Source organism: Canis aureus, chromosome 2, assembly GCF_053574225.1.
Source record: "Canis aureus isolate CA01 chromosome 2, VMU_Caureus_v.1.0, whole genome shotgun sequence".
Taxonomy (NCBI): Eukaryota; Metazoa; Chordata; class Mammalia; order Carnivora; family Canidae; genus Canis; species Canis aureus.
In genome coordinates, this window is record NC_135612.1 from 92,155,320 (window position 1) to 92,182,493 (window position 27,174).

Sequence of the window (27,174 nt, forward strand, 5' to 3'; positions counted from 1 at the left end):
GTCCTAATGAGACTAAAACATAGGCTTTCTTTAGTACCTGACAGACTTGTGGTTGACCAGCTCTGCTACTTAGTTACTCGAACAAGTAACTTTACCTGTGGGAGCTTTAAGTTTCCTCATTTATTATTTGGCATTAATAATAATAGCAAATTCATTAAAGCAATGTGAAGATTAAATATGAAGTAACCAACTCATAAAAGATAGTCAAACACTAGTCTCCATACTGTGTTTCTCCTTTTCCTTACTATCACAGAAGAAAGTCTTACGGTAACATTAGAGTGACCATCAAGTATCTGTGTGGTCATTACACTAAATGTGGCAGAACTTTCTTTGAATAGCCCAGTGACTAGAATTAGGATCTAGAAATTAGAGGAAAACAGATTTCAGGTCATATGAAAAAGAATGTTTTTTAAGCATCACACATTTCTCCAAGTGGAAAATGGTTGCCTTGTCATTAGAGGTATTCAAAAGCATCAGACGAGTGGTTGGAATAAATGACATTTTAGAAGTAAATTTCCAGTCCTTAAATTCTGTGATTCTATGAATGTAAGTGATACAGCAGACCCCCACGTATATGTGGAAAACAAGTAATGTAAATTATTTAAATTACTGTGATATTCTCTGCAAAGTGCACAGATATGTATGTGAACAAACTTTTTGTTGTTTTTTTTTTTGTGAACAAACTTTTCATCTGAAGATTAAAAGAGTAACAATAGTAGATATAAATCTATACCTTAAATCTTGATTTTGGGGGATTACTTCTTATCTTACACGATTATAGGAATCATTTAGTCTAGTGTGGCTTATAGTGTAGAGAGCAAGGGAGAGAATGTTAATAGAGTAAGCCAAAAAAAATAGAGACCAGATTATGAGAAAACTATACAGGAAATATTGAAGATTTTGACTTTCTTATGGCCACAGAAAACTCCTAGATTGCTTCAAGCAGAGAGTAATAAAATTAGGTTGTTTTTGTTTTTTTTCTATAAAGCCTACTGCTCTGGTATAAATTGGTAGGTTTTAAGTTTGCACACTTGTACACCAAATCTTAAAAAAAAAAAAAAATAGAGCATGTATCCTTTGATGCATGTGTGTGTGTATGTATACATGCCAATATCTGTACTAATGTTTCCATAAATTAAAATTTTTAAGGTTAAAATAAAGATGTTATAAACAACTTTTAAGTGTCTTGCTAATCACAACTTCACTGCTAGTATCTTATTACACACTATAAACTTTGAGAGAATTTTATTAATAATGATAGAAGGTATAAATCCACATTTCAGATGGATTCAGATTTCTTTTTTTTTCTTTTTAAAGATTTTATTGAGATAAAGCGAGAGACAGCATGAGCAGGAGGGAGGGGCAGAGCGAGAGGAAGAAGCAGGCTCCCCAACTGAACAGGGAGCCAGATGTGGGGTTGGATCCCAGGATCCTAGGATCATGATCTGAGCTGAAGGCAGATGCTTAACTGACTGAGCCACCCAGGAGCCCCTCAAATGTTTTTTTTTTAAGAATCAAAATTTAGTGGGGGGGGCACATGGGGGCTCAGTCAGTTAAACATCTGCCTTCACCTCAGGTCGTCATCTTGGGGTCCTGGGATCGAGCTCCCAAGTCAGGAGTCTGCTCCTCCCTCATCTATGCGCACATGCTCTCTCTCACTCTCAAATAAATAAAAATCTTTTTTAAAAAAAAGATTTAAAATTTTTGCCCTGATTATACTGTTCTTACCTATAATCATTAAAGTGCTTATACTAGCTGTGGCAATGTTCTGCCTTTGTTTATTTGTTAGTGCTGATATCTTCCATAGTATACTCACTTATAATATCTTAACAGTACTCACTTAAGACCATTGTTCATTTTGTGAGTTTCTTTATTCAAATTAGATGATGTAATCCATAAATCTAATAGTTAATCTAACCATTAATAATGTGAATAACTTATGGGTAGTCTAACTTATAAATCTTTAAATTCTTAATCACAAATGGTTTTATAGGTAAGCTTCATATAACCGTAAAGCAACAATTTCTGTCTTTGAAAAGAGAAATATTGGTATAATCTTTATATTAAAACCAGACCAAAAAAGCAAAAGAAAAAAGTCACAAACCAGTTTTACTTACAGACATAGGTGCAAAAAATCCTAAATATGTATTAGCAAGTTGAATATAGTGAGTATAAAAACATAGTAAATAATGACAGTGAGGCATGGATGATTCCACAGTTGAAAAACCTCTATGATTTTCCACATTGCCAAAAAAGAAAAGAAACATATCATCTTGATAGAGAAAAATTCTACAAAAGCTGACAAATTTATAATAAAAAATGTTTATCAAATGTAAATGAGCACTGCCACTACCAAAAATATCACATCCTGATGATTTAAAGTAATGAACAAGACAGCAGTGCACACTATCACCAATTTATATATCACCAGACCATAAGAGGGCCTGACTTAAGTAGCATGATGAGAAAAAAAATAGAAGTATGCAATTAAGCAATAATATCTTACAAGGAAAGAATGAATAAAATTGTGGTTGCTCACAAACAATGTGGTTGTGTATGTAGAAAGTATGAAAGAATAGGTAAACTTTTAGAACTGGTAAAAAGTTCAGAAAAGGTACTGCTCACAAGATCAGTATATATCACTGCAAATCAGCAACCACCCAGCTAGACCATCCAGTTTTTTTAAAAATCTCATCGACAGTAGCAACAAAAGCAGTAAATGCACCAAAACACCAAAAATGAAACTAATAAACTATTTCAAACCTTATGGAAAACATGATACTTTTGAAGGCTACAAAATGAGACTCTCAAAATAAGCAATTATATTTTAAATGAACGGGCAGGCTCTAAAAGATAGCATTTCATCCTTAATATGCTTATAGAGTCAGTGTCACTCCAGTCAAATTCTCAGTGGGTTTATTGTGAAAAATGACCTGCCAATCCTAAAATTTATGAGCAATACTTAAAGAGCTAAGCATAACTAAGTCAAGGTGTTTGAGGGAGTCACTCTAGACATATCAAGACTTAATGCAGTACAATTAAAATACGGTGCTATTGGCCATATACATATCAGTAGAACATATGAGCAAGCTGGAAGCTCTCCAGACATTAGTGGAATCTAGTATACGAAAGAGATGTCATTCTCTATCACTGGGAAGGATGGCCTCTTGAATAAATGGTTCCGGGGCAACTGGTTAATCATGTGGGACCAAAGGAAAAAAAAAAAAAAGATTCCTACGTCACACCACTCACAAAAGTAATTCCAGTGGGTTAAAGAGCAGCTAAATGTGAAAGGAAAAACTTTTAAAGAAAAGATCTAGGATTAAATCCTAACAAACTCAAAATAAGGAAGACTTTCTTAAGATGCAAGAATAACAATCTGTACAACAATTTTGTAAATTTGACCCTATTGAGATAAGCTTAAGTATTATGAAAATCACTATGAACAGAGTGAAAATTCAAGGCTAAGATGAAGACAGTATTTATGATTTGATAACACCTGGCAACCATTCAACTAACAGAACAAAACTAAAGTGAATGAGAAAAATACAACCATGTAGAAAAATAGGCAAAAACACTTGTCAGAACAGAATTAGCTATATAAACCAAGAAAAAGATACTCAAAAGAATATCCTACCCAGTCTCTGCCCCAATATAGAGTTCTTTTGGTCTATCATATAGGAGATGGTAAGTCAGTCGCTGATTGATAATAAGTACTTGCCAAAAATCTTTGAGAGCTCTGATAATTAAGCTCATATCTCTGAAACATCTGCCTTTTGTTTTATATTTTTTCTGTCTGCAACAATATTTTACTTAACAGTACTATAAAAATGTGTAGAAATTATTAACCCTAAGACCTCTCTTTTCCATCTAATCTTTAGGGGATTTTTCCTCTCTGCAGCAATATGAGAAAATTTACTCCTTCTACTAGTGCTGTAAATATTTATTGAAACTATTATGTCTTTCTAAACTTCTGTTTTCCATGCAAATCTTTTCATCTTTAATTGTTTTTCAAAGTCAGTTTCCATATTCCTCATTTTCCTTTCCTTCTCTTCTACAAACTCTAGACAAGCTTAAAATGTAGTTACCCAGAGGGGGGAACATTCCCATTTACCTCTCCATTGTACTTTCTAACCACGTGTTTCAAAGAGTAGAAATATTTCTTGGTGCACTTTCATTTATAAAGATTTGTATAAATACTCTGAGCCTCAGAATCTGGGAGGAAGTAAGTCATGCATTGCTTGTCCTAAGGATTCTTTTTTGCCCTGGCACACTGAGTTAAAAATGTCATTCACGTGTCTTTTTTAAAAATTTTTCAGTTTTAATCTGGGGCCAAACTAAAAACTTCTCCTAAATTCTAAAGTACAGGAAGAAATACGCAACCTATAGACTTTATCATTATTGTGATACTCATGAAGATCTTACCAGTCCTATACAAAAGATCAAATGTGGGCAGAGATGAAACAGCATGTCATCGGCCCAGTTGGTGTAGATTTCTGTAATGAGGTTCAGTGAATATTCTCCTAGAGCTTTCTTTATAGTAAATTTCTCACTGCATTGTAGTTGTTTCCATGTTTATCTTTCTTTCCCCTATACTATACCTTTGACATGTTGGTTTTATTGGCTTAAAAATCTTCATTGTTTTCAAATATTACTGATAACTAAAATGAGAATTGAGACTTGATCATTGGATTTATGATTTTTTTAGCAGTGAAATTTTTTATTTTAAACATTTTAAATGGAAAATACGTTAATACTTTCTTAAACAACATATGAAACATTAAGTGTCATGATGAACATTAGTTATTGCACTGCCTTGTAATATCTTCACATTTCCCCTCAAGCTAATTGGCAACAGATAAGTAAAAAAAAAAAAAAAAAATCAGAAATTACTACTACAACTGCTACCAGCAGGCTAACTTTTGGAAATCACATCTCCTAATTTGAGTAAGATTTTTAAAAAATCAAAATTATGTGTGAAACTAATATCGGATAGGCTTCAAGTGAGCATTTGGGAGAATGCATTGAATAACTTCTATGACTTTCAGTGATATGTTTAGTATTATTAAGTATCCTTTGCCTCTGCTACTGTCACTACTAGTCTGGTTTCTTGGCTGAGATTACAGTAGGTGAAGTTGTCAGCTGAGATGTTAAACTGTAATTAAGAGAGCCAATTATAGTTTTATGATGTTATGTTTATGCCATTTATAAATGGAGCCTGTTGTTACTCTGTTAGGAAAATAGTGAACAGTTTCTATAGTTCAGTTCAGAAGGTATTTTATGCATCCACTAATGAAGTCAATAAAATTATCTATCTTGTTTTTTAGTGCTAAGCTTTCGTTTTTGAAAGCTAAAGACATGGAAGAAATGTTATGTTCTATGCTTAATATAATACCATATTTTATTAAACCTGAAGAATAAAACATAATATATCTAGATTACTCCATGTGCCTTTCAATCTAATATTCTCCGACTATAGGGATAGAAGAAACAGGTGATACTTAAAAATCCCAAATCAAGGCATACCACTCATCCGCTTTGAAACCTTTTAATGGGGGGATCCCTGGGTGGCTCAGCAGTTTAGCACCTGCCTTCAGCCCAGGTTGTGATCCTGGAGTCCCGGGATCAAGTCCCACATCGGGCTCCCTGCTGGGAGCCTGCTTCTCCCTCTGCCTGTGTCTCTGCCTCTCTCTGTCTCTCATGAATAAATAAGTAAAATCTTTTTTTAAAATTTAATAAATAAATAAGACCTTTTAATGGCTTCTCATTGTCCTTAGGACAAAATCTAAAATCCTGAACTTGCCAAGATCCAGCTGCTGTCTACCAGCCACATCCTGTGGCTCTGGTTTTGGTCCTCATGCTCGCTATCCCTCATTTTCTTCAATATGTTGTACAGCCTGGCCTTAGAACATTCACACGTGCAGGTGCCTCTCTGTAGAAGCCACATTCTACCTCCACCAATTTATTCTACATAAAACTTAACTCTTTTTTTTCCAGGTGGTTTAAACATCACTTCTCTAAGAAAACCTCCCCATACCTCCTAAATTGCATGTACATACATGTACATGTACACATGTGAGCACGTTCCTATTAATTCCCACCAAAATTTAGTTTGGGTCTCTTCTTATATTTTCTCATAGCATCATTTGTTTCCATCATCTTATTTTGTGCATCTTGTTTGTTAAAACTTTTCCCCCTGCATTATTTTATTTTAGGTTGTGTTTTTCCCTTTACTTCATTTTTTTCTTTGCTGATTTTGAAGTTATGTACTTTACTGCTGTTCTGTTAGTTGGTTACATTAGAAATTTTTAAGTGTGTAATTAGCTGAACAGTTAATATACAGAATTTAGAGCATTTTAAGTTGCCATCTATCCCAACACATAGAACTGTTTTATCAGTGCTTTAGTTCTCTTTTTATGACACCACAGTTTAAGCATTGTAACTATTTATTTCATATCATCAATTTTTGTTCAGATTTACATATATGATGACCTTTTCCTTTGCCCACTATTCCTTCCTATAGCTCAGATTTTCCTCTGGGAACAGAAATTCTTTTAATAAACAGAATTCTCTTAATTTTATTGATAATAAATTCCCAGGTTTTCTTCAGTTTCTCGTTCTTTTTTTTTAACATATGTTCTTAAAAGATCATTTTTCTGGGTACACAAGTTTAGGCTGACAATTATTGTTTTGTCAGAACTACTCTCAAGAATGTCTTGGCTTCCATTGTTGCTATAACTGCAAGTAATAGGCTTTCCTTTATAGGTGATCTGCATACTGTGTACTTTCAGCAGCTCTCTTTCTCTTTCTCTGTGTGTTTTGTTTATGGTGTTCTGCAGGTTGTCTTGAATATGTTTGGGTATAGATTTATTTATTCTGATGGGTAATCATGATTTCTATGACTTAGGACAAATGCCTTTCATCAGTTGTGATTTTCTTAGCCATTATCTTTTCAAATTACTATACCTCCCACTTTATCACCTGTCAGAATCTACTAAGACATATTTTGAATCCTCTCATTCTATCCTCTGTATCACCTATATTCTCTTATATTTTCCACCTCTTTGTCTCCTTTTCTTGCATCTTGATTAGTGTATTTAGAACAATTTCCAAATTCACTAATTCTCTCCTGAGCTATTCTAATTACTGCTTAAGTATCTTGAGTTTCTAATTTGTTATTACATTTTGCATTTCCAGAATTAGTTGTAACATTTTTGAAATATGCCTGTCTGTTTGCCCCTAATTTTACAAAAGAATCGATAAGCAAGATATCAAGAGTGACTGGGAGGATTATTTTAGGTAAGATGGTCAGGAAGGTCTCCCTGAGGAAATGAATTTGAGCATATGAAGACCTGAGGGCAAGGCATTCCAGGCAGAAAAAATATCAAAGACAAAAGTACCAGAAATCAAAAGAGGCAGGAACAAATCAGTTATGTTTGAGGAATTGTATGAAGATTGCCTCAGTTACTTAAAAATCAGGAGACTATTCAAAGCTTTTTCTATAAAGTCAGATTATAGAGTGTCAAGAAATATAATTGTCACAGAATGTGTGAACTGGATTTTTTTGGTTTTCTGTCTTATAAGGAATATCACAAACAAATAGCCATGCACTTTACAGTCAGATGTTCCTTAATGTTCCCATGTAAACAAACCGTCACTTAACTAACGTAATTAGCTGTATGAAGCCTAAAAAAGAAGGAAAGGAAGAAAGTGGGGAGCAAGAGAAAGAAAAGATTAACTTCTTTTTAACCGTTACATTTTTTCTGAATATTTGTTAGAGTTTGATATAAAATTGGCCACTGTAGCACCACATGGTTTCTAAGTGCAATACAGTGGACTTTAGTTTTCTCTGTAATTTTCTTCTATTTTCCCTCTAAAGAGATATCTTTCATAATGTATACCTTAATACAACTTTTGAAGTTACCAGTTTGACAAAATTGTGTTCTCATTCTCAGATTAAATAAAAGTAAAACTTACATTACTTCTGTATTTAAAATCTTCCTCTTAGTTTTCTAATATATGAAAAACAAAATTTAAATTTATTTCCATGACTTGTATGGCTTCTCTAAGATCTTGTCCCTGCCCCCCTCTCTGTCTCTCTGTTTTACGTATTATATTCAAGATTATACACTTGAGCACATTCTTTATAATAGCAAAGGGTTGGAAATATATTCTCATTTGCAAAAAAAGCAGTAAGGGATAAAAATTAAAAGCATGGTTACCTATAAAGGGATGAAGTAGGATGAGGCAGAGGGGACGGGATGAAAATACTGTGAATGGACCTTATTATATAGTTTATGTAAATATTCTATATATTCCAAAGGATATACATTTTTTAAAATAAAGCAATCCTTAAAATTTGAGAAAGAATGTAGCAAACAAATCCTGGCTGCATTATATTAGTAACATATTGGCACTGAGGAAAGAATTTATGTCTATAATTCTTATATGTCTATAAGCCAGTATTTTGACTGTGCATTCTTAGTAGAGGATATTTTAAGGACAGAGTGCTTTAAAGAAATCCTTTTGGTAATATTAGTAATAATATTGCCAGTTTGTTCTTTAAATGATAAATATAAAAAAAAATAAATGATAAATATATAATCATATAACATTGTTAGGGAAACAAGATTTCTAGGGTAAGAAAAGAAAAACGAATAAAATCAAAGTAGTAAAAACCCTGTAATATTACATGTGGTTTGGAAATGTCCATGCAAATTCACAAATTTTTTTTCTCTTCAAAAATATGTATTTCCTAGTCTGCTGAAGTACCCTAAAAGCAGTGACATTTCAATTGAACCTATACCTGGATCATGATCTCTAAACATTATTTTCCTTTAAAAGGAATCTGGCCTCCTTGCAATCCTAGTCTGGATCAGAAAATGTACAAAATGAGCCTAGAACATCTTGTGCCAGCAAGCAAGGAAGCTCCAAAGACTAATTTGTCAACAGAATACAGAAGCCAATGTTAAGGGTTCCCCATTGGCCAATAAGAGAACATTTGAGCATCAAAACGAAGAACAATTGTAACTGAAGCAAGCTGAATGTTTTAAAATCCATTAGTTTATAATAATCAAAGTCTTTAGTCCACACTGAAGGTACACAGTGTACCAACTGCTTACTGTGCAAATGAGCAATTAAAGGAAAAAGTTAAGCATTCATCTTTCTTTCTTTCTTTTTAAACAAATCGTATTTCAGGACCAAATAGCCATCATTTAAGGAAGATTCTTAAAGAAGAATTCCAGCTAATAAATATGGAAGACATGATAGACTAAAAATACTAATATCTTGCAGCTCCTAATAAGAGAATTGCATCAAACATCATCATTAGAAAATAAAACTATTAGACGAGAGGTTATTTCGGGAACTGTACAATGGAGGCAGGGTCAAATTATCACCATCAGAACACACTGATCACTTGAACATTATTGAGATTAGATTTTATGTGCCACATCATATGTCGTATCACTTTTGAAGTACTCTTGCCAAAAACATTGAAAAGGAATCCAAGCAGTTCTTTAGGCCAGTGGTTCTCTAATATGGTTCAGAAAGCTCTTGGAGCCCCTGAAACTTTTTCAGATACCCTGGGTCACACTAATACTAATATTATTTGTCCTTTTCACTCTCATTCTCTCACAAGTATATAATGAAGTCCACCAGAGACTACTAGTATATCTAAATATATTGAATAGAGAAGCATATATGACAATATGGCTATCTTATATTAAGCTAGACATTATAGAGATATGCAAAATTATTTAAAAATCTATTTTACTTTGAAAATGTTATTCTATAAAATGTTTTTAAAAACATTAACAATTAAAGTTATTGTTATCAATTAAGAATATTTTTTAAATTTATCCATTTAATTTCTATATAATATGGTAATATCAATGGATGTAACTCATCTAAACAAAAGCTTTTTGTGGTCCGTAGTATTTCTTAAGAGTAAAAAGAAATGAAATCCAAAAGTTTGAGAACCATTTGCTTTACAGTTAATTCCAAGTTTATCAGAGTTATTGGGACATAGAACAAAGGAAAGGACACCACAGGAAACAGAACAAACCGTAATGTAAAATATTATCTATTAGTACCCATGACCTAGCTTCTTCAAAAAGTCAGTGTTGGGGCACCTGGGTGGCTCAGTTGCAAGACCACGTGACTTCTAATGTCAGGGTTTTGAGTTTGAGCCTCACGTTGGGTGTAGAGATTACTTAAGTAATAATAAGTAAATAATAAGTAATAAACTTAAAAAACAAAGTCAGTGTCCTGAAGACTCACTGGAGCGAATTTCAGTACAAACCAAGTTTTAGACCATAGCAAAGAATTGGTATAGTTATATATGGAAATGTTTATGTTTTAAAGTTTCATGCCACAGAAATGATGTAACATCTGGAATTAGCTATAAAATACTTAATAGGGATAAATGGAGCAAGTATAGCAAAAATCTAGGTAATTGATCAAATTGAAGAGAGGATATAAGGGGGAATCATTCTATATTCTTACATGTTTGAATTTATCTTTTTAAAAAGAGTGGATCACCTTCTCAGAGGCTTTGCCCCATCATTTGTTCCAGCATAGTAACTTCCACTTGCCATTGTTATTACTGTGTCCTATTACTGTGTTTTATTTTCGTTATAAGTCTTATTACCTTGTGACATTTTTTTTATTGATTTGTTTATCTTTTCTTTGTCTTCCCCTCTAGAATGTAAGTTCCATGAAAGCAGAACATTTTCTATCATATTCCCTTACTGTTTCCTGTGTGCCTTAAAAAATGACTGGCATATTGTATCCATTCAATAAGTATTAATTGAATAAATGAATTATAAAAGCCAAGTGTTATAGGAAAACTAGAAAATAAATAAGCAAATGAAGAAAATAAAAATTATCCTTTCTTACCTACCCAGCAGTAACTGCTCCTGTTAAATTTTCAATCCAGTTTCTTCTGGGAAGAAATACATACACTCACTCTCTCTTTGTCTTCCCAGAGCTCACTCCCACAAATCATACGCTTCACAATCCTCTGCAACTTGTGTTTTTCAAAATAATATTTTTAAACATCCTTGTTACTAAATAACTTTAATACAGAATCACTTAGTTGAATAGTATTATATTTTGTGGAACGATCACATATTTCATTCTGTCTTTACATATGTAAGTAAGCCTGCTTGAGCTAAGACCTTGTACTCAATTTTTACTTCACATGTATTCCTAGAAGTAAAGTTGCTGCAACAAGGTGCGCATGCATAAAGCTGTTAGAAGTTAAGATAGTGGGGGGGGATAGTGAGTCAGTGATCAGAGGCAGATAGGGTGGGGGGGGTGTCTCTTGGTTGATGGTCATAATTAGATGCTATTTACATAGGACTGTATAGTTTGTGAAAATTCATTAAACTGTATACTTGTGTGTGCTTTTATTACGAATGTCATATTTCAATAAAAAGTTTTTAAAAATATAAATCATTTTTGAATATACATGATAGAGACTATCAAATGTATGGTTAACAAATGTAAAGTCTTCCAGTGTGATATTGTTGTAATAAGTAAATATCGCACATTTTAGTAAAATGTTTGGTTAAAATTTAAACTTATAGAATAAGGTAGTGCAATACATGGGGTAAAAAAGAGAACTTGTTTTTGAAAATGTTTTTTAAGTATGGACTTGAAGCCTTGTGAAATTTTGTTTCAATTCAGTATTTGGTGGAAGTACTGAGACCTTAGTTAATTTTTGCATCCTAAATTCACGATAAGCACTTTAATTTATATTGCCTTTTATTACTAATAAATAGTAAATGAATGAATTCTATGGGTTTCAGCTATATATGCACTAAGTAAACCATTTTGGGAAGGCTATAACTTTCCCTTTTAAAAACATGCTTGCTTGTAGAGGGAGGCAAAGAAGGGAAGGAAAAACCAGTGTTAAAACTTAATTGATATGCTACTCTGATATTTTATTGGTTATTTCCCCCAGGACTCTGGAACTTCAACTCAGTGGTTAAATCAGTAACATCAAAAACAATTTAAAAATAAAATTTGGGTAATCCTAGGGAATTTTATACTTTGGTATTACTGTGTTAATAAGTTTTGATAGTAAATTTGAGTTAATAAGTTATATGTATGCAGGTATGTGCCCACACACATATTTTACTAATCAGATCCTCATCAAAGATCAGCATTGTTGTCATGTGGTATATTTACTTCCAAGTGTTATTCTATATTTGATTTTTTGGCTTTTTTTATGGTTCATTGTCTATATTTTTATTCAAGTTTATATCCTCCTTTTTAAAAACTTTGTAATAGCAGTTGCACAATGTTCAGTGTTTTATTAATTACCTTAACTGATACCTAGACTTAATTCTCAAGTGAAACTACTATGATTTATATAACCATTTTTTAATTATATGGGGTTGTAAAAATTGTATTGATCAGTAACATTAAAATCTTTGGTATATCTTTGTACATGACAACATTTTCATGTTAAATATTTTCTTAAAAGTGTGAACATTTGGGCATCCCGGGTGGCTCAGCGGTTTAGCGCCGCCTTCAGCCCGGGGTGTGATCCTGGAGACCCAGGATCGAGTCCCGCATCGGGCTCCCTGCATGGAGCCTGCTTCTCCCTCTGCCTGTGTCTCTGCTTCTCTCTCTCTCTCTCTCATTCGCTGTGTCTTTAATAAATAAAATCTTAAAAAAAAAAAAAAAAAGTGTGAACATTTAAGAAAACTATGAACATTCTTAAGATTTGTGATGACATACTGCTGTAATGTTTCCAAAAGGGTTGTATTCCTGAACTAGTAATGTTTGACCACGCTATGTTTATCGCACCATTACCAACGTTGTAATTTTTCTTTTCAAAACATCGCAGATTAGAATTGTAGTTAAAATGTAGTTTCTGGTACAGGGCTGTCTGAGTTTGAATGGCATTTTTACTACTTACAACTGTGTGACCCTGGGCAGGATAGTTAACCTCTCTTTCACTTTCAATTGTGTCATTAAAGTTTGCAAATTAGGGAAACCTATTTATGTATTGGGTTGTATAAGCACTAAATGGGTTAAGATACCTAATACTCTCAGGTAGTGCTTCACACTTTATGTACTATAGAAAAATACTATTTTTATGTATTTAGATTATTTGTGAGTTACTAATATTTTCTAGAAATCAGCCAAATATAAATGAATTAAAATTTACAGCATAGGAATCTCCTAAAGGGTACAGTTAAGACCAGAAAGAGTCGGACTCCACAGAGGCTGACTAGGACATTGAGGGCATAAAAGAAAGACAAGACCTGCGGCGCCTGGGGGGCTCAGTCTGTCGAGCGTCCGACCTGTGGTTTCCTTGGGTCGTGGTCTCTAGTCATGGGATCAAGCCCCGCATGAGGCTGGCTCCACACTCAGCAGAGTCTGCTTGTGATTCTCACTCTTCCTCTTCCTCTGCCCCTCCCCACCTGTGCACACTCACACACGTGTGCACTCTCTCTTTCATAAATCTTTTTTTTTTTAAGACAAGACCCATTTAAGAAGGTAGAAATAGCTTTAAGGTATTTATTAAGGCTGTTAACATAAGTTTGCAGTTTGCATCAAAAATTACTAACTTTTAAGCACCGTTGATTTTGATGAAAGCTTTATCGCTAGTAATTGCCATTTCTATGAAATTTAATTTGGAATATTCTTCCCTTCTAGATAACAAAATGTATGTGATATTTTCTCCTCATTAAAATTTACTTGCTTTCATGTAGTGACTCTTACTAATATTTACATATTTAATATTGATGAGAGATCATGTAGTTTCAAAGACCTTTTATCTCAGACTCATGCTGCTGTATGGACTGAGCTTCATTATTTATCTCGAACAGCAACTGAAGGCCAATAGTATTGTGAGGAGTTAATATGTTTGTAATATAGTTAATATTCATAATTGATTAGTGATCATCAGTCTTGACAATTTCTGAAGAAAAATCTATATGATTATTAAAACCTAAAAAATATAGAAACCATTCTTGAGCAGAATTTTTCTGTGTGAAACTAACCCTCTCTCCCATATAGATATCAGCATTTTGACTGTGTTGTTATTTCTGACTAGCGGAACAAAGTTCATTGATTGCATGACTGTTTGAGTCTGTTGTATGCAATGCTGACTGTTGCGACAAACAGAGCAAGTCATTGATGAGCCACTGAATAAATCTGTGTTGAGGTACTGTTCCTTCCAGGCCCTGGCTTAGGGAGGGAGTCTGGTGAGAAGATCGACCAGGTAGTTATGCTTAATTACATATAAATCTTAAATAGATTTTAAAAATAGTTACTAACTCTCCCATTAGACTTTAGGTACTAAACTAATAACACATCTTAATATACAGTATAGAAGAATATAAAGGGTATTGTGGGGAAAATTAGGAAAACATTTGATGGGATGCATGGTCCTGAAAGATGTGTAGAAATTAACTTGTCAGGCCAAGAGAACAGAGAGCGTACTTTAAAGAATGGACAAAGGCCATAAGATGAGAGATGAGAAAGAAGGGTGTCCTTGGAGGGGTGAAAAAACAACTCTATGTTGTGACAATTGCACTCGTCTGCTTTGAATAGATACTTGGTCGGGAATTTACATGAAAATACGGAACTGAAAACAATCTGTAAATGAAAATTCAAATCTTGATTTTAACAGAAGGTGAATTCTAAATATAAAACTAACCCAATAAAGCTTTGGTATCAAGAAATTGCCCAGCTTATTAGGCATGGTTTTGGTTTTTCAAAGATCAGTCCATTTTAAGTTCTGTCTGGTAGTGTAATATATACAATTGCCTGACCTCGTTGAAAGGCCTCTCTTTGATTCTATACATTTTAGGGGGATCCCTGGGTGGCTCAGTGGTTTAGCGCCTGCCTTCGGCCCAGGGCGTGATCCTGGAGTCCCGGGATCGAGTTCCGCGTCGGGCTCCTGGCATGGAGCCTGCTTCTCCCTCTGCCTGTGTCTCTGCCCCTCTCTTTGTGTCTCTCATGAATAAATAAATAAAATCATTAAAAATAATAATAATAATTGTATACATTTTGCATTAGTGTTTGATCAAAAATAAGTAAATTGTAGTGTTAAGACCAAGTCTATTAACAAGTAAATGGGAATAATTTGTATTTATTATTAGGTAATTTCCAAGTATGTAGAAATAGTAATGTTCCTGTCACTATTTGATCATGTTTGCCTCTGATATGCTTTCTCTTAAGGAACTATCACATCCTTTTGTTTACATCTTAGAAGCAACCTTTGATAAAACCTATTTTGCATTTATAAGTAAAATAATTTTGTGTGCTTTAAAAATTTGCATTAATGCATACTAAGTGCACTCTTGTTAATTTATTCCTATAATTTGCTTTTCTTACCAGATTAGCAAAAATTTAAAATCTCAACAATACCAAATGTCATCAAGGATATGATAAAGAAGTTTGGTAGTATCTACTAAATTCCAAAATGTAAATCCAGCATTTACACTACTAGGTGTATATTAAAAAAAAAAAAAATTCTTATACATGAGCACAAGACGACATTTAAATAGACTTTCATTTCAGGATTGTTTGTAATAGTGTAAAACACAGATAACCTAAGTTACCTACCAGTAGTTGAATAGTAAATAAATTTCAGTCTCTTTGTCTTCTACTTAATTTTTTTTTTCTTCTACTTAATTTATATTGCCCTGGAACATAATAAGTGTTCAGTTTTGGGGGCGCCTTGGTGGCTCAGTTGGTTAAGCGTCTGACTTTGGTTCAGGTCATGATCTCAGAGTCCTAGGATCAAGCCTTGAGTTAGGCTCCCTCCTCGTCGGGGAGTCTGCTTGTCTCTCTTTCTCTGCCCCCCACCCCCGCTCACATATATTATCTCTCTCTCTCTCTCTCTCTCTCTCTCTCTCTCTCTCGTAAATAAAATCCTTAAAAAGGGGGCACCAGAGTGGTTAAGTATTGCCTTTGGCTCAGGTCGTGATTCCACAGTCCTGGGACTGAGCCCTGTGTTGGTTTCCCGGCTTGGTCAGGAGCCTGCGTCTCCCTCTCCCTCTCCCTCCCTGGCCCCAGCTCATGCTCACTCACTCGCTCTCTCTCCCTCTCTTTCTCAGATGAATGAATAAAATCTTTTAAAAATGTGCTTAGTTATCCATTAGGTTAATCATTAGTACTTTGGAAATATATGCACGCAAAACAATCCAGTTATGATGTGCTGTCTCCCATGTGAAGGAGTGATGCTCGTAGAGGTAATCACTTCAGCTAGATCTAAATCAGCAGGAGCAAGAAAATGCCCATTAAGCCCAAATGTCTTTTAATGTCAAGTGTCTTTCTTTTTCTCAAGCCTTCCCAGGCTGTCTCTCCCCTTCTCTTACTGGTTTTGCTTTTCTAATTTGGACAGTCCTAGAGATAACTCTTGAGCTTAGGCTTTTATGGTGTATAAAGAAGTAAGGATATCAGCAAAATACTTTACTATAGGCCAAAGCACTGCTAACGAAAAGTGAGATTTTCTGTGACAACTAAAATTTCTTTTAAAGTTCTTTATTTATATATTTATGTATCTTGTATTCACTACACAAATGTTCATTGATTACATAATTTTACTGTGTGGTAGAAATATGTTGAAGGAGTATATTTTCTGTCTTCACTAGATAGCAACGATAGTGTGTTATTTAAGTTAGCAAATACTTCTAGAGCAAAGCTTTTAACATAGGTAGCCTAGATATGGAGACAAGGCTGTGGGGAAAAAATGAAAGCATCTGTCACCTCGGTCACTGTTTAGCGTTCTGAAAGAAAAGAAATCAGGAGTATAAACCTGATTTGGGTAGCTCTCTTAAGGATGGAATAAGACTTAGGTTTAGTTCATCCTTAAGATTAAAATTATCCCTAACCAGGGCCATGTGTCTAAGAATGGCCCCAAAAGGACAAGAATGCCTTTACTGCCCTAACTAGAGAGCAATAGACAAGTAGGCATAGTTAATGTAAAGGAGAGAGAGGAGTTGTTCCCTGTACCTCCTTTTCTTATTTCTGGTCTGTGGACTAATTAACTTTAAATTATATCAAAAGTCTAAAAGAGTATAGAATTGGAGAAATTTCATTAATTCATTTTGTAACATTGACTAGGAATAAAAGATTTATGAACAGTGTGTTTTATGTCCTATATACTATGTAAAATATGAGCAGGATCAAAACTGGTAAATCTGGGGCGCCTCGGTGGCTCAGTAGTTGAGCATCTGCCTTTGGCTCAGGGTTGTGATCCCCGGGGTCCCGGGATCAAGTCCCGCATCGGGCTCCCCACAGGGAGCCTGCTTCTCCCTCTGCCTGTGTCTCTGCCCCTCTCTCTGTGACTCATGAATAAATAAATAAAATCTTAAAAAAAAAACTGGTAAATCTGAATATGGATTAGGTAGTAATGGTTTTTAATGGTGATCTTATAAAGTCTTGAAATAATAAAGTTTTTAATTGTTGAAGGAGAGAAATGAGATAGTAAAGGAGAAGACAACATTCATTTCTTTTAGTAGGTTACAGCACTCTACTACGTATGAAATACAAATAAATAAGATCCTTCAGTCTTGTGGGATAAAAAGATGTATATATATATATATTTGTGTATATATAAAAATCAGTAATTGCAAGACAGTGTCACAAGTGTCATTAAGTGTTATAAATGTCAACACAAGGGAAACAATAATCAGCTTTGCTTGGGGGCATATGGATCTTTAAGGATGAGTAGGAGTTTGACAAGTTGAAAAGGTAGAGCATTCTAGGCAGAGGGAACCACGTACTGCAGTTTGAGAGACCTGACACCACATGGCATGTTTGAGGGACTGCAAGTGATTGGATCCATGGGAAACCTGAGGGGCTGAGCTGAGTTGGAGACAAAACATAAAAAATTGAGCTGAACAGATAACCTGGAGCAAGATGCTTCATTTAACAATTTTTCAAGGTACTATGTACCTTATGCTTATCCAGTCTCCTTTTTTAATTCTTCAAAATTTACTCTACACTTACTGTATGCCAGGCACTCTTCTAGGCGGTGGGGATACACGGGTGAATAAAATGGACACGGTCTTTGCCTTCTCATAGTTTATAGTCTGCATGGCTAACACTGGTAAATATATAAGCTACTAGAATATAGCATGCTTAATGCCAAATATTATAAGTAAGTGTTGCAACTGTAGAACCTAGAATAGTGACAGTCACCCAAATCCAAGTTGTGGCCTGAATGACTGAATAAGTAAGTAATGACCAGTAAGATTTGGTGAGAATTAGGATGAGTGTGAGGATAGAAGGAAAGAATTAAGAGTCTTCTAACAGGGGAAACTTAAAGTATGAAAGCCCAGAGTTTAAGAATACCCTAGTCCTTTCCCAACAGGTTTCTCCACTCCACCTTTACCCCCTTGCCAGAAAACAGATTGATCCTTTAAAAGCATAAATTAAAATTGTGTCAGTCTAATGCTTAGAATCCTCCAAGGGTTTCCTGTGTCTCTTAAAATAAAATTCAGGGACGCCTGGGTGGCTCAGCGGTTGAGCATCTGCCTTCAGCTCAGGGCGTGACTCCGGGGTCCTGGATTGAGTCCTGCATCAGGCTCCCTGCGTGGAGCCTGCTTCTCCCTCTGCCTGTGTCTCTGCCTCTGTGTGTGTTTGTGTGTGTGTGTGTGTGTCTGTCTGTCTGTCTGTCATGAATAAATAAAATCTTTTAAAAACTAAAATAAATAAATTTAAAATTTCTCACCATGACCTTCAAGGCCTAATGTGATCTGCCTTCCTACATTTCTGATCTTTTTCACTCAGCCTGGCTTCCAGCCACCTGGGCCTCGTTGCTATTCCTCAGACATTTCAAAAATGATTCCATATCACAGTCTTTGCACAAACTGTTCCTGATAGAAGCTTTCCCCCAGATAACATGCTTGATTGGTCATGGTTGGCACCATGACAAAAGGTACTTTTTATGCCTTCATTACTGCTGCTTCCAAATTCCTAAAATAGTGCTTTCCACATAGTAGGCACTCAACAAAATCATTGAATTACACATAGCAAGATACGAGTGAGGCGTTTTATTTTTGTCTTTGTATCTTGCCAGGCCACCTAAGTGTTGGGTAAATTTGCACGGTAACAATAAAACCCAGTTGAGTTTTTTTAAGCCAACTTGAATTTTTATATTTTTTAAACCTGTTTTCTTATAATGATTCTTTATAACTTAAATTTCCAAATTTTTAGCTATCAGTAAAGAAATAGTATTATTTAGTGCTCTTTTAAATTCATAGTATATTTTTATTCTTTTCCATCCTTAAGTTTGTCAGATTAACATGTTTTATTTATGTAAATTCAATGTTATAATAGTAATAAAAATAACTACATTTTAATAAATACTTAGGCAGTTGTTTCCTAACAAGCTATTTTTCCTAAAATGTTATATTGTTATAGGTAATGTCTTCATCCAATCACAGATATAAACACAGTATATTACAAAGGCAATGATGCAATTGTTACGCATTTCAGCTATGTAAAATAGTAAAATTTTACAGTGAGTTCTAAAAAAAAATAGATTGGTCATATGTGGAGTCACAGTTTACCTAAATCTATGTTCCACATATTGCTAGTCCTAGTAAATGCTAATAATTGTTCTCTTATTCATCATCATTTTTTCTGTGATCTCTGTTTTGTACAACTTACATCATTCCTATTTTCTCGAAGCATCCTCTGAGCAGCCTTGAGTAGAAAAAAGTCATGAATAAGCAGTTAATGGCTGTTCACAGCAGAACAATGGGAAAAGTGACCAAAGGTTGATTTTAAACAGATTTTATATCACAGCCTGTTTGTTTCTTCATATCATTTGGCAGTGCCAGCTCCTTCTCGATTCTTTTTTCCTATGTAGTGCCTTCCCAGTCATGTCCTGTTGCTAAAACCACAAGATGAGTTGGTAACGGCCACATGTCAAATACAAATGTTAATTTTTAGGTCATGAATTAGTAGATCAGCAAAATATGAAATGTTAAAATGTAAACCTACCTGTCACAAATATAAAGTTTTTTCTCTTGCAAAAATTATAGGGGATGGAGTGTTAGATCTCTCTACAAAGAAAACCAGCATAAAATCTGAAGAGTCATCCATATGTGATCCTTCTTCTGAAAATTCAATGGCTGGGTAAGCAATATCTAGGAAACATAATTTAATATTAATATACAATTATCTCTACAGAGAACTCTTAATACTACTTTGAGTAGATTGACATATATAGCTTTCCTCCAGAATTTTTGTCACTCATATGTGTGTCTCTCATACCTTTCATTTGTCCTTTCTCTTTCTTTTTTATTCTTTCTGTTAAAGAAAAGTTATCAGAACAATCACCAAACTTTAGTTCATGTTACTAAAATGAACTACCAACTTAATCATAGGCTGCAAACTCTTAAGAAGCAGGACGAGTCGAGAAAATTTAAAATTCAGTATTCAGGAGGCAATTTTAAGGAAAATATGTGATTTCACTATTTAATTTTATAAACAATCAGCAAATTCTAAAAGTACCATACTTACTAATTCTTACAGCTTAGAGTATTTACATTTTTTTTCACTGTGCTTTAGGTGTGGTGGCAAACTTTATATAATATATACAGTGATATATATCTAGCAAACACCACAAAAAGTCCTTTCATACTTTGAAGGCTCTCTTTAAATTAATTAAAAAATCAGCAGTGAGATGCTATTCTGCTGGATTTTTGGATTTTTATTTAGTGACTTTTGCATCTTCCCATTAACAAACTGCATAGGAAGCTTTTTTGTCACATTTAAATCTTAGCTGGAGAGTGTGATTTGTTTCAACTAAGGCTGTACTAGCTTCTGAGTCATAAGGTACAGTTAGCTTCTCTTTGAGAAAATTACAGTGATATATTTGAAACAGAAATAACATAGTAGTATCAAATTATTTTACCCAAATATAACTTATCTACTTGTTTCAAATTTTAAGTTTTTGTCTAGAGAAAAATTAGTCTGTGGAAATATGGGGTGTTTGTGTTTGGAAATATTCTTGCTGCTACAATTTTCCTTTAAAGGGGTTGACTCTTTTATTACTTGTTTAGCGGTAACGTCACGTTTCTACTAACAAAAACTCCTTTAGGATTTGGGTATTTTTTATAATGGAACTCTAATTGTACAAATAAAAATTATAAGTGTTGCTCTGCAAGCATCTGTCAGAGGAATAGCAACATCATGAGAATATTTTTACAAATACTGAGTTAGGATTTTATGTTCTTGGAAGGTCTGCCCGTTGAGGCCACCGTATGATTGACACATTGTCCTACCAGGACTGTAGCGTTTGCTTTGATAAGGAGTAACTACTACATCTCACAGACTTAAAAAGAGTCATAAGCAGTGATGTTACCTAAGCAAGGAGTATAATAAAGGAGTGGACCCTCCCCTTCCATAGCTGTGTGAGAGTCTCTCATGCATCAGTTTACCATCGTTTCATTCCATCCATCCAGGAGACTACACAGAAACAGAGAGGACTATGTGGAAAGAAGTGCTGAGTTTGCAGATGGTTTGCTCTCAAAAGCTTTGAAAGACATTCAGTCTGGAGCACTGGACATAAATAAAGCAGGCATACTTTATGGCATACCTCAAAAAACTTTACTTCTCCACTTAGAAGCCTTACCAGCAGGGAAGCCTGCGTCTTTTAAAAACAAAACTCGAGATTTCAATGATAGTTACTCATATAAAGACAGTAAAGAAACTTGTGCAGTACTGCAAAAAGTAGCCTTGTGGGCAAGAGCTCAAGCAGAGCGCACAGAAAAAAGTAAACTCAATCTACTTGAAACCTCAGAATTAAAATTCCCAACAGCTTCCAGTTACCTCCATCAGTTAACTCTACAGAAAATGGTTACTCAATTTAAAGAAAAAAATGAAAGCCTACAATATGAAACTTCACATCCTACTGTACAGTTAAAAATTCCTCAGCTCCGAGTAAGTTCTGTTTCAAAACCACAACCTGATGGTCCTGGTCTGCTGGATGTTATGTATCAAGTTTCCAAAACCTCTCCAGTCCTAGAAGGATCAGCTCTCCAAAAACTGAAAAATATACTCCCTAAACAGAACAAAATAGAATGTTCTGGGCCTGTAACTCACTCAAGTGTTGACTCTTATTTTCTACATGGGGACCTCTCTCCTTTGTGTCTTAATTCTAAAAATGGAACAGTTGATGGAACCTCTGAAAATACTGAAGATGGATTGGATCGAAAAGATAATAAGCAGCCCAGGAAAAAACGTGGCCGTTATCGCCAATACGATCATGAAATAATGGAAGAGGCTATTGCAATGGTAATGAGCGGAAAAATGAGTGTTTCCAAAGCACAAGGAATTTATGGGGTACCTCACAGCACTTTAGAATACAAGGTAAAAGAAAGATCTGGAACACTGAAGACTCCTCCGAAGAAGAAACTCCGATTACCAGACACTGGGTTATATAATATGACAGATTCAGGGACTGGCAGCTGCAAAAACAGCAAGCCTGTGTAGATTACTTGTTAGGAAAATGTTTGTGTGTGTGTATGTGCGTGTGTGTATGTGTGTTGGCGTGTGTGTGTGTGTGTATGTGCACAGGTGTGTGTTTGTGTGTCTATATACACACGTGGGAATTACAGATGCTCACTCTGACAGGAGACATGAAATTTTACAGTTCAAAAACCACTTACATGCCTTTTGAAAAAAGTTTTATTCAGGGTTTTCACTGTGGACAGAATTATATAGTTGCTTACTTAATTCTGATAGTTTGTATTTAATCCTTGTATAAATAGGTGAAAAAGATTCAGGTTTTCTTTAGTAGTCAATAGCATAAAGCGTTGTGGAAAAACAAGTAATTGTCAAGTGAAACATTTTTATTGGTGAAAGACCACTCCAGCCATTCAGTTGAACCATCTTATAATGGAAATATGATATTAATAGTTTGTAAACATTTTTACCTAATACACTTACAGCTATTGTAAGTACATCAAACAACCAATCAAAGTTTAAATAGACCACTATCTCCATACTAAGAAAAATTAATATATACAGTATTAGTACACTACAGTGTATTCTATGAAATATGAAATGCACTCAAGTGCATCCACCAGGAATAGAAAAGAAAACCTTAAATGATATGTATAATGAAATTTAATATTTATCATTTAATAGTTGATTTACAGGAAGTTGGGGTTTATAAGGTATATACTTTAAAAAAAAAAAAAACTGACACATAGTTAACCCCAGCAGCCATAGAATCCTTTAATATAAGATGGAATACTAAGAACAAAAAGTAATTTAAATTTAATTATTAAAATAATTTAATTTTGTTTTTCATTTGAAAAATAAGCTAATGTGTAAGGTTAGAAAAGAAAGTTGGAATGCAACTTAGAGCATGTTTATAATGTGCACAGAAAAAGCTTGAGAATGATAATTTTGGTTTAAATGTGCTGGTTAGTTGATGTTATGACTACTTTAAATTTTAAGGATTGTGACACACTCCTACTATTGAAAAACCTCAGTGTAACTTTAATATATTTGCTGCTGTGACATTTCAAAACATTTTCAGTTTATCAAAATGAATTACAGATTTCATTTTGGTGGGCGATACATTATCATTTTGCTAATAACCAAATTTGCAGTTTGTTCAGGGTCTTGAATAGATTTACAGATGTTTAACACTGAAGCTGTTTTGAACTTTCAGTAATGTAAACTCTCTACTAATTGGGTAGTTAGAAGCTGGGCAGTGCATTTTAACTTTTACTAGACTCATAAGAGAGACCAATAATTTTTATATAGCAGTTTTAAAATGTGGTTCAGAGTATCCATGTTGGATTTATGGAGTATGCAGTTTTAGTGGTAAAATGTTATAAAGCATGTGCCTCCATATAAAGAATGGGGATTTGCTTCATATATTCAGAATTCTCCGAGTGCCCCTTTTCTCTGTTAAAATTCAGGTTCCGGTCATTTTTCTAAGCCAATTTTCCTAAGTCCAAAAGGAATACTTAAAGCTGAATTTAAAAAATAAGTGCACCTTGTCAAATACTTGTGTTTTTACACTTGTGTTTGTGTGTATCTAATAATCACATATATATGTAATACTAAAGAGATTTTCAGCTATTACATTTAAAAACTGCTTACATTACGTTTAAAGAAACTGAAGAGTGGGAAACTACACAACCAGGTAGTTACTTGGTCTCTTAGATCTATACTGAACCCTCTTCAGCTTAACGTTACCTGCATACTAGGGTATGAATCCTCTTGCTCTTTTTTTTTTTTTTTTTCCCAAGTAAATATACATAATAGATTGCAAAACAGCAGATGTCAGGGTCATCTTTCTTTTTAAAGAATTAAGCCATATTTTGTGAGGGCCAGAACTTGGATTATTTAATATATTTCCCCTCCTCCCCCATTGAAAAACAAATTTAAAAAACAAAGTAAATGTTTCACCACGATTTTATTGACCTCTTTATACAGAATTTTACTTGCAAAAATTTGGGGGCCTGAATGCATTACATAATATTTATATTGAGCTTTTTTATTCCTCACACTATATTTACATTAGTAAATTGATTGAGAAGTTTATAGTAAAGGGATACTTACAGAACACTTTTATATCATTTAGAAGATGACCTGACCAAAAACTTTACAGGATTCATAAAATCAGGGATCATTTTGCTATTGACTTCACAGTGATCAGTAGTTTTATAGGTAATATTATAGTTAATTTGCAGCATTTAGTATTTGTATTATTTATTTTTGGTCAGAAATAGTAAATTAAATATTTTTTGATAGTTTATAGGTAATGATCAACCCATAACTTTTAAAAGAAACAAAATGTTTCTAATTATTGAGTTAACTTTTGATTATACAAACTAGGAAAGGCAGGGAAATTTATGGGTTCCCCTTCTCCCCAGTGATTCTATAAAGATGTTCTTTATGTTAAACTTTCAAAGTACTTTATAAATTTAGTTACCAGTTACTACTTATTAATTGACAGTTTTCTGAAAAATCCAGTTTCAGCAGACTTTTAATGAAGGTGAAAGCAACCCTTATATGCTTTCTACTTATTTGAATGTTCCTCAAGTATTTTATATTTAAAAAAAAAAAAAAAAAAGAAGGAAAAGAAAAAACAGTGCCTCTGTTTTTAGAAAACTACTGCTCAGTAAAGTTGTTTAAACCATTTCTGGTAGCTAATGACAATTTTATATTAAATTGTATACTAACTTTAGTGAGACTGATTTTTTTAGTTGTTTACAGTACAAATACTTGTATTTGTTTTTTAATTGCAGTATTTCCATTGTCGCAGTAATTTAGTAAAACTCTGTGGCTGCCTTGATTTTGACAGATTTTGTTAATATAAACTGATTGTTAGGCAATTAGTTATATTTATGCATAAATCAATTGCACTATAATTCATGAATTATTTATTACAATATTTTCTAATGAATTCATGTATCTGTCTTGTGTTGTAAATGTACTGTAATTCTGTTCCTACTTTGTGTTGTTATATATCTAAATCTGATTGTATGAATTTTAATTGTTCAGTTAACGTGTTTCTAGGTTGTAATTTGTAGTAAAGCACTTCAATGCTTTTGCACTTAAATTTACAACACTGTTGGTGTGTGATTGATTTACTCATTCAGTAAAAAAAAAAAAAACAAAAGAAAAGAAAAAAAAAAACTGACTACACTGACTTTTTTGATTCACTATAGGAATTATTTATATTAATATGAAAAACTGACTTCTCCAAAGAACTATTTCAACAACAAAACCTGTAATGAGCAAACCCCATAGCGACATACAAAAAAACATAGGATGTTTTCATTTATAAATCAGCCTGGAAAAACTTAGAAAAAAATTTAACATTAAAAACAAGGGAGCTATGAAAGATTTAGAAACTTTACATAATCACTTGAGAATAAATTCTAGGTTGGAGACTTGTATGTATTCAACTATTATTTACTCATATTAGGTTTTTCTTTGAGATTCTAACATGCAAGAAATATAGAAAAGAAAATTTTTGGAGCCAAATAAACATTATGGAATTTTGTAATTTGAGAATTTCGTTATCTAATATCTTGATATGTGTGTATTAGATATAATCTAATACCTGAATATCCAGCTAGTCACTTTATGAAGCTATTCTTCATATACCATTTCATGGAAATTACCACTATGGTATTATGGAAGTTCCATTATTAAAAGTAATAAACTGAAAAAAAAAAAAAGTAATAAACTGAATAAGAAACTTCTTAGAAGTATAGACTCCCTTGAAATCTCAGAAGACAGTTGTAAAAAACTTGGGGTGGTTCTCAGAATAGTTAACACTAATCATTCGTTTTAATTATTTCTACTTTATACTTGACATTACTAACAAAAAACATGTAAGCATTCTTGAAACTTATGAAAGGAAAATAATCTTTAAAATATGATGCAGTGAATTTTTATAAGAAACAAAATCTCTGTTTATTCACAGATATATTTACTAGGCCGTAACATGACTTTAAAGAAATGCATCTTTCAGAACTCTTTTGGGTTTTCTAGTGCTTATGTGAAAACTATAATTTTTAATTTGCTGGAAAAGAGTATAAAAATTACTTAAATCTTCATATTTGATAATTAACATTTCCTTATGTCTTTGTTCTCCATATATTTTTTGAATTATTTAATAGTGAATCTTGGAAATCCATTCCATCATTGACTTCTACTTGTGATAAAATTTACCCAAAGAAAAAAAATTTTTTTCAGAAAGGAAGGGATATTGGGGTCATGTCTGTGGACTTGAAATGTTTTATTGTTAATTTCATATCTTATCACTTTGATGACTGCTTTTGTCAAATCACATGTTAGTCTTGGTGAAATATTGGTTGAATCTAGTAAAGTTACCATTTTTCTAGAAAATTTTTATCTAATGTTCAGAATTTGCTTCAGTGTTTTTGCTACTCAAATAACATAATATTTATAAAATGTAGTTAAATATTGCATACTTATCTGTGAAACAGGTTAAGCCATTTTAGAGAGCAAAATAAAATTAATTTCACTTTTCATTTTAAAATAAAAATCCTTTATTTTTTAATACACATGAATATAATAACCCTTTAAACAAGATAACAGTCTTTTATAGCAATTCATAATCAATATATCCCAATTCCAACCCTAAATAAAATTTCTATAAAGCAGAGCTACTACTAATAATAGCAAATATAA

The 27,174-nt window shown here is 33.4% G+C and overlaps 1 protein-coding gene across 18 annotated transcripts in view; it reads left to right on the forward strand.

The window, feature by feature from the left end:
- The window catches only part of LCORL (ligand dependent nuclear receptor corepressor like), a 154,696-nt gene that overhangs the window by 105,975 nt on the left and 21,547 nt on the right, over nucleotides 1-27,174 (forward strand). For 12 of the 18 annotated variants that reach the window (XM_077881373.1, XM_077881400.1, XM_077881338.1 and 9 more), the window contains one exon: nucleotides 20,025-20,118. The exons of 2 other annotated variants lie outside the window; for them this stretch is intronic. In XM_077881373.1, the coding sequence (XP_077737499.1) occupies nucleotides 20,025-20,118 (94 nt within the window). Of the gene's footprint in view, nucleotides 1-8,844; nucleotides 9,731-20,024; nucleotides 20,119-21,449; nucleotides 25,120-27,174 lie in introns of those variants that run through there. 4 more of the 18 variants (XM_077881430.1, XM_077881419.1, XM_077881451.1 and 1 more) reach the window with 3 other exon arrangements.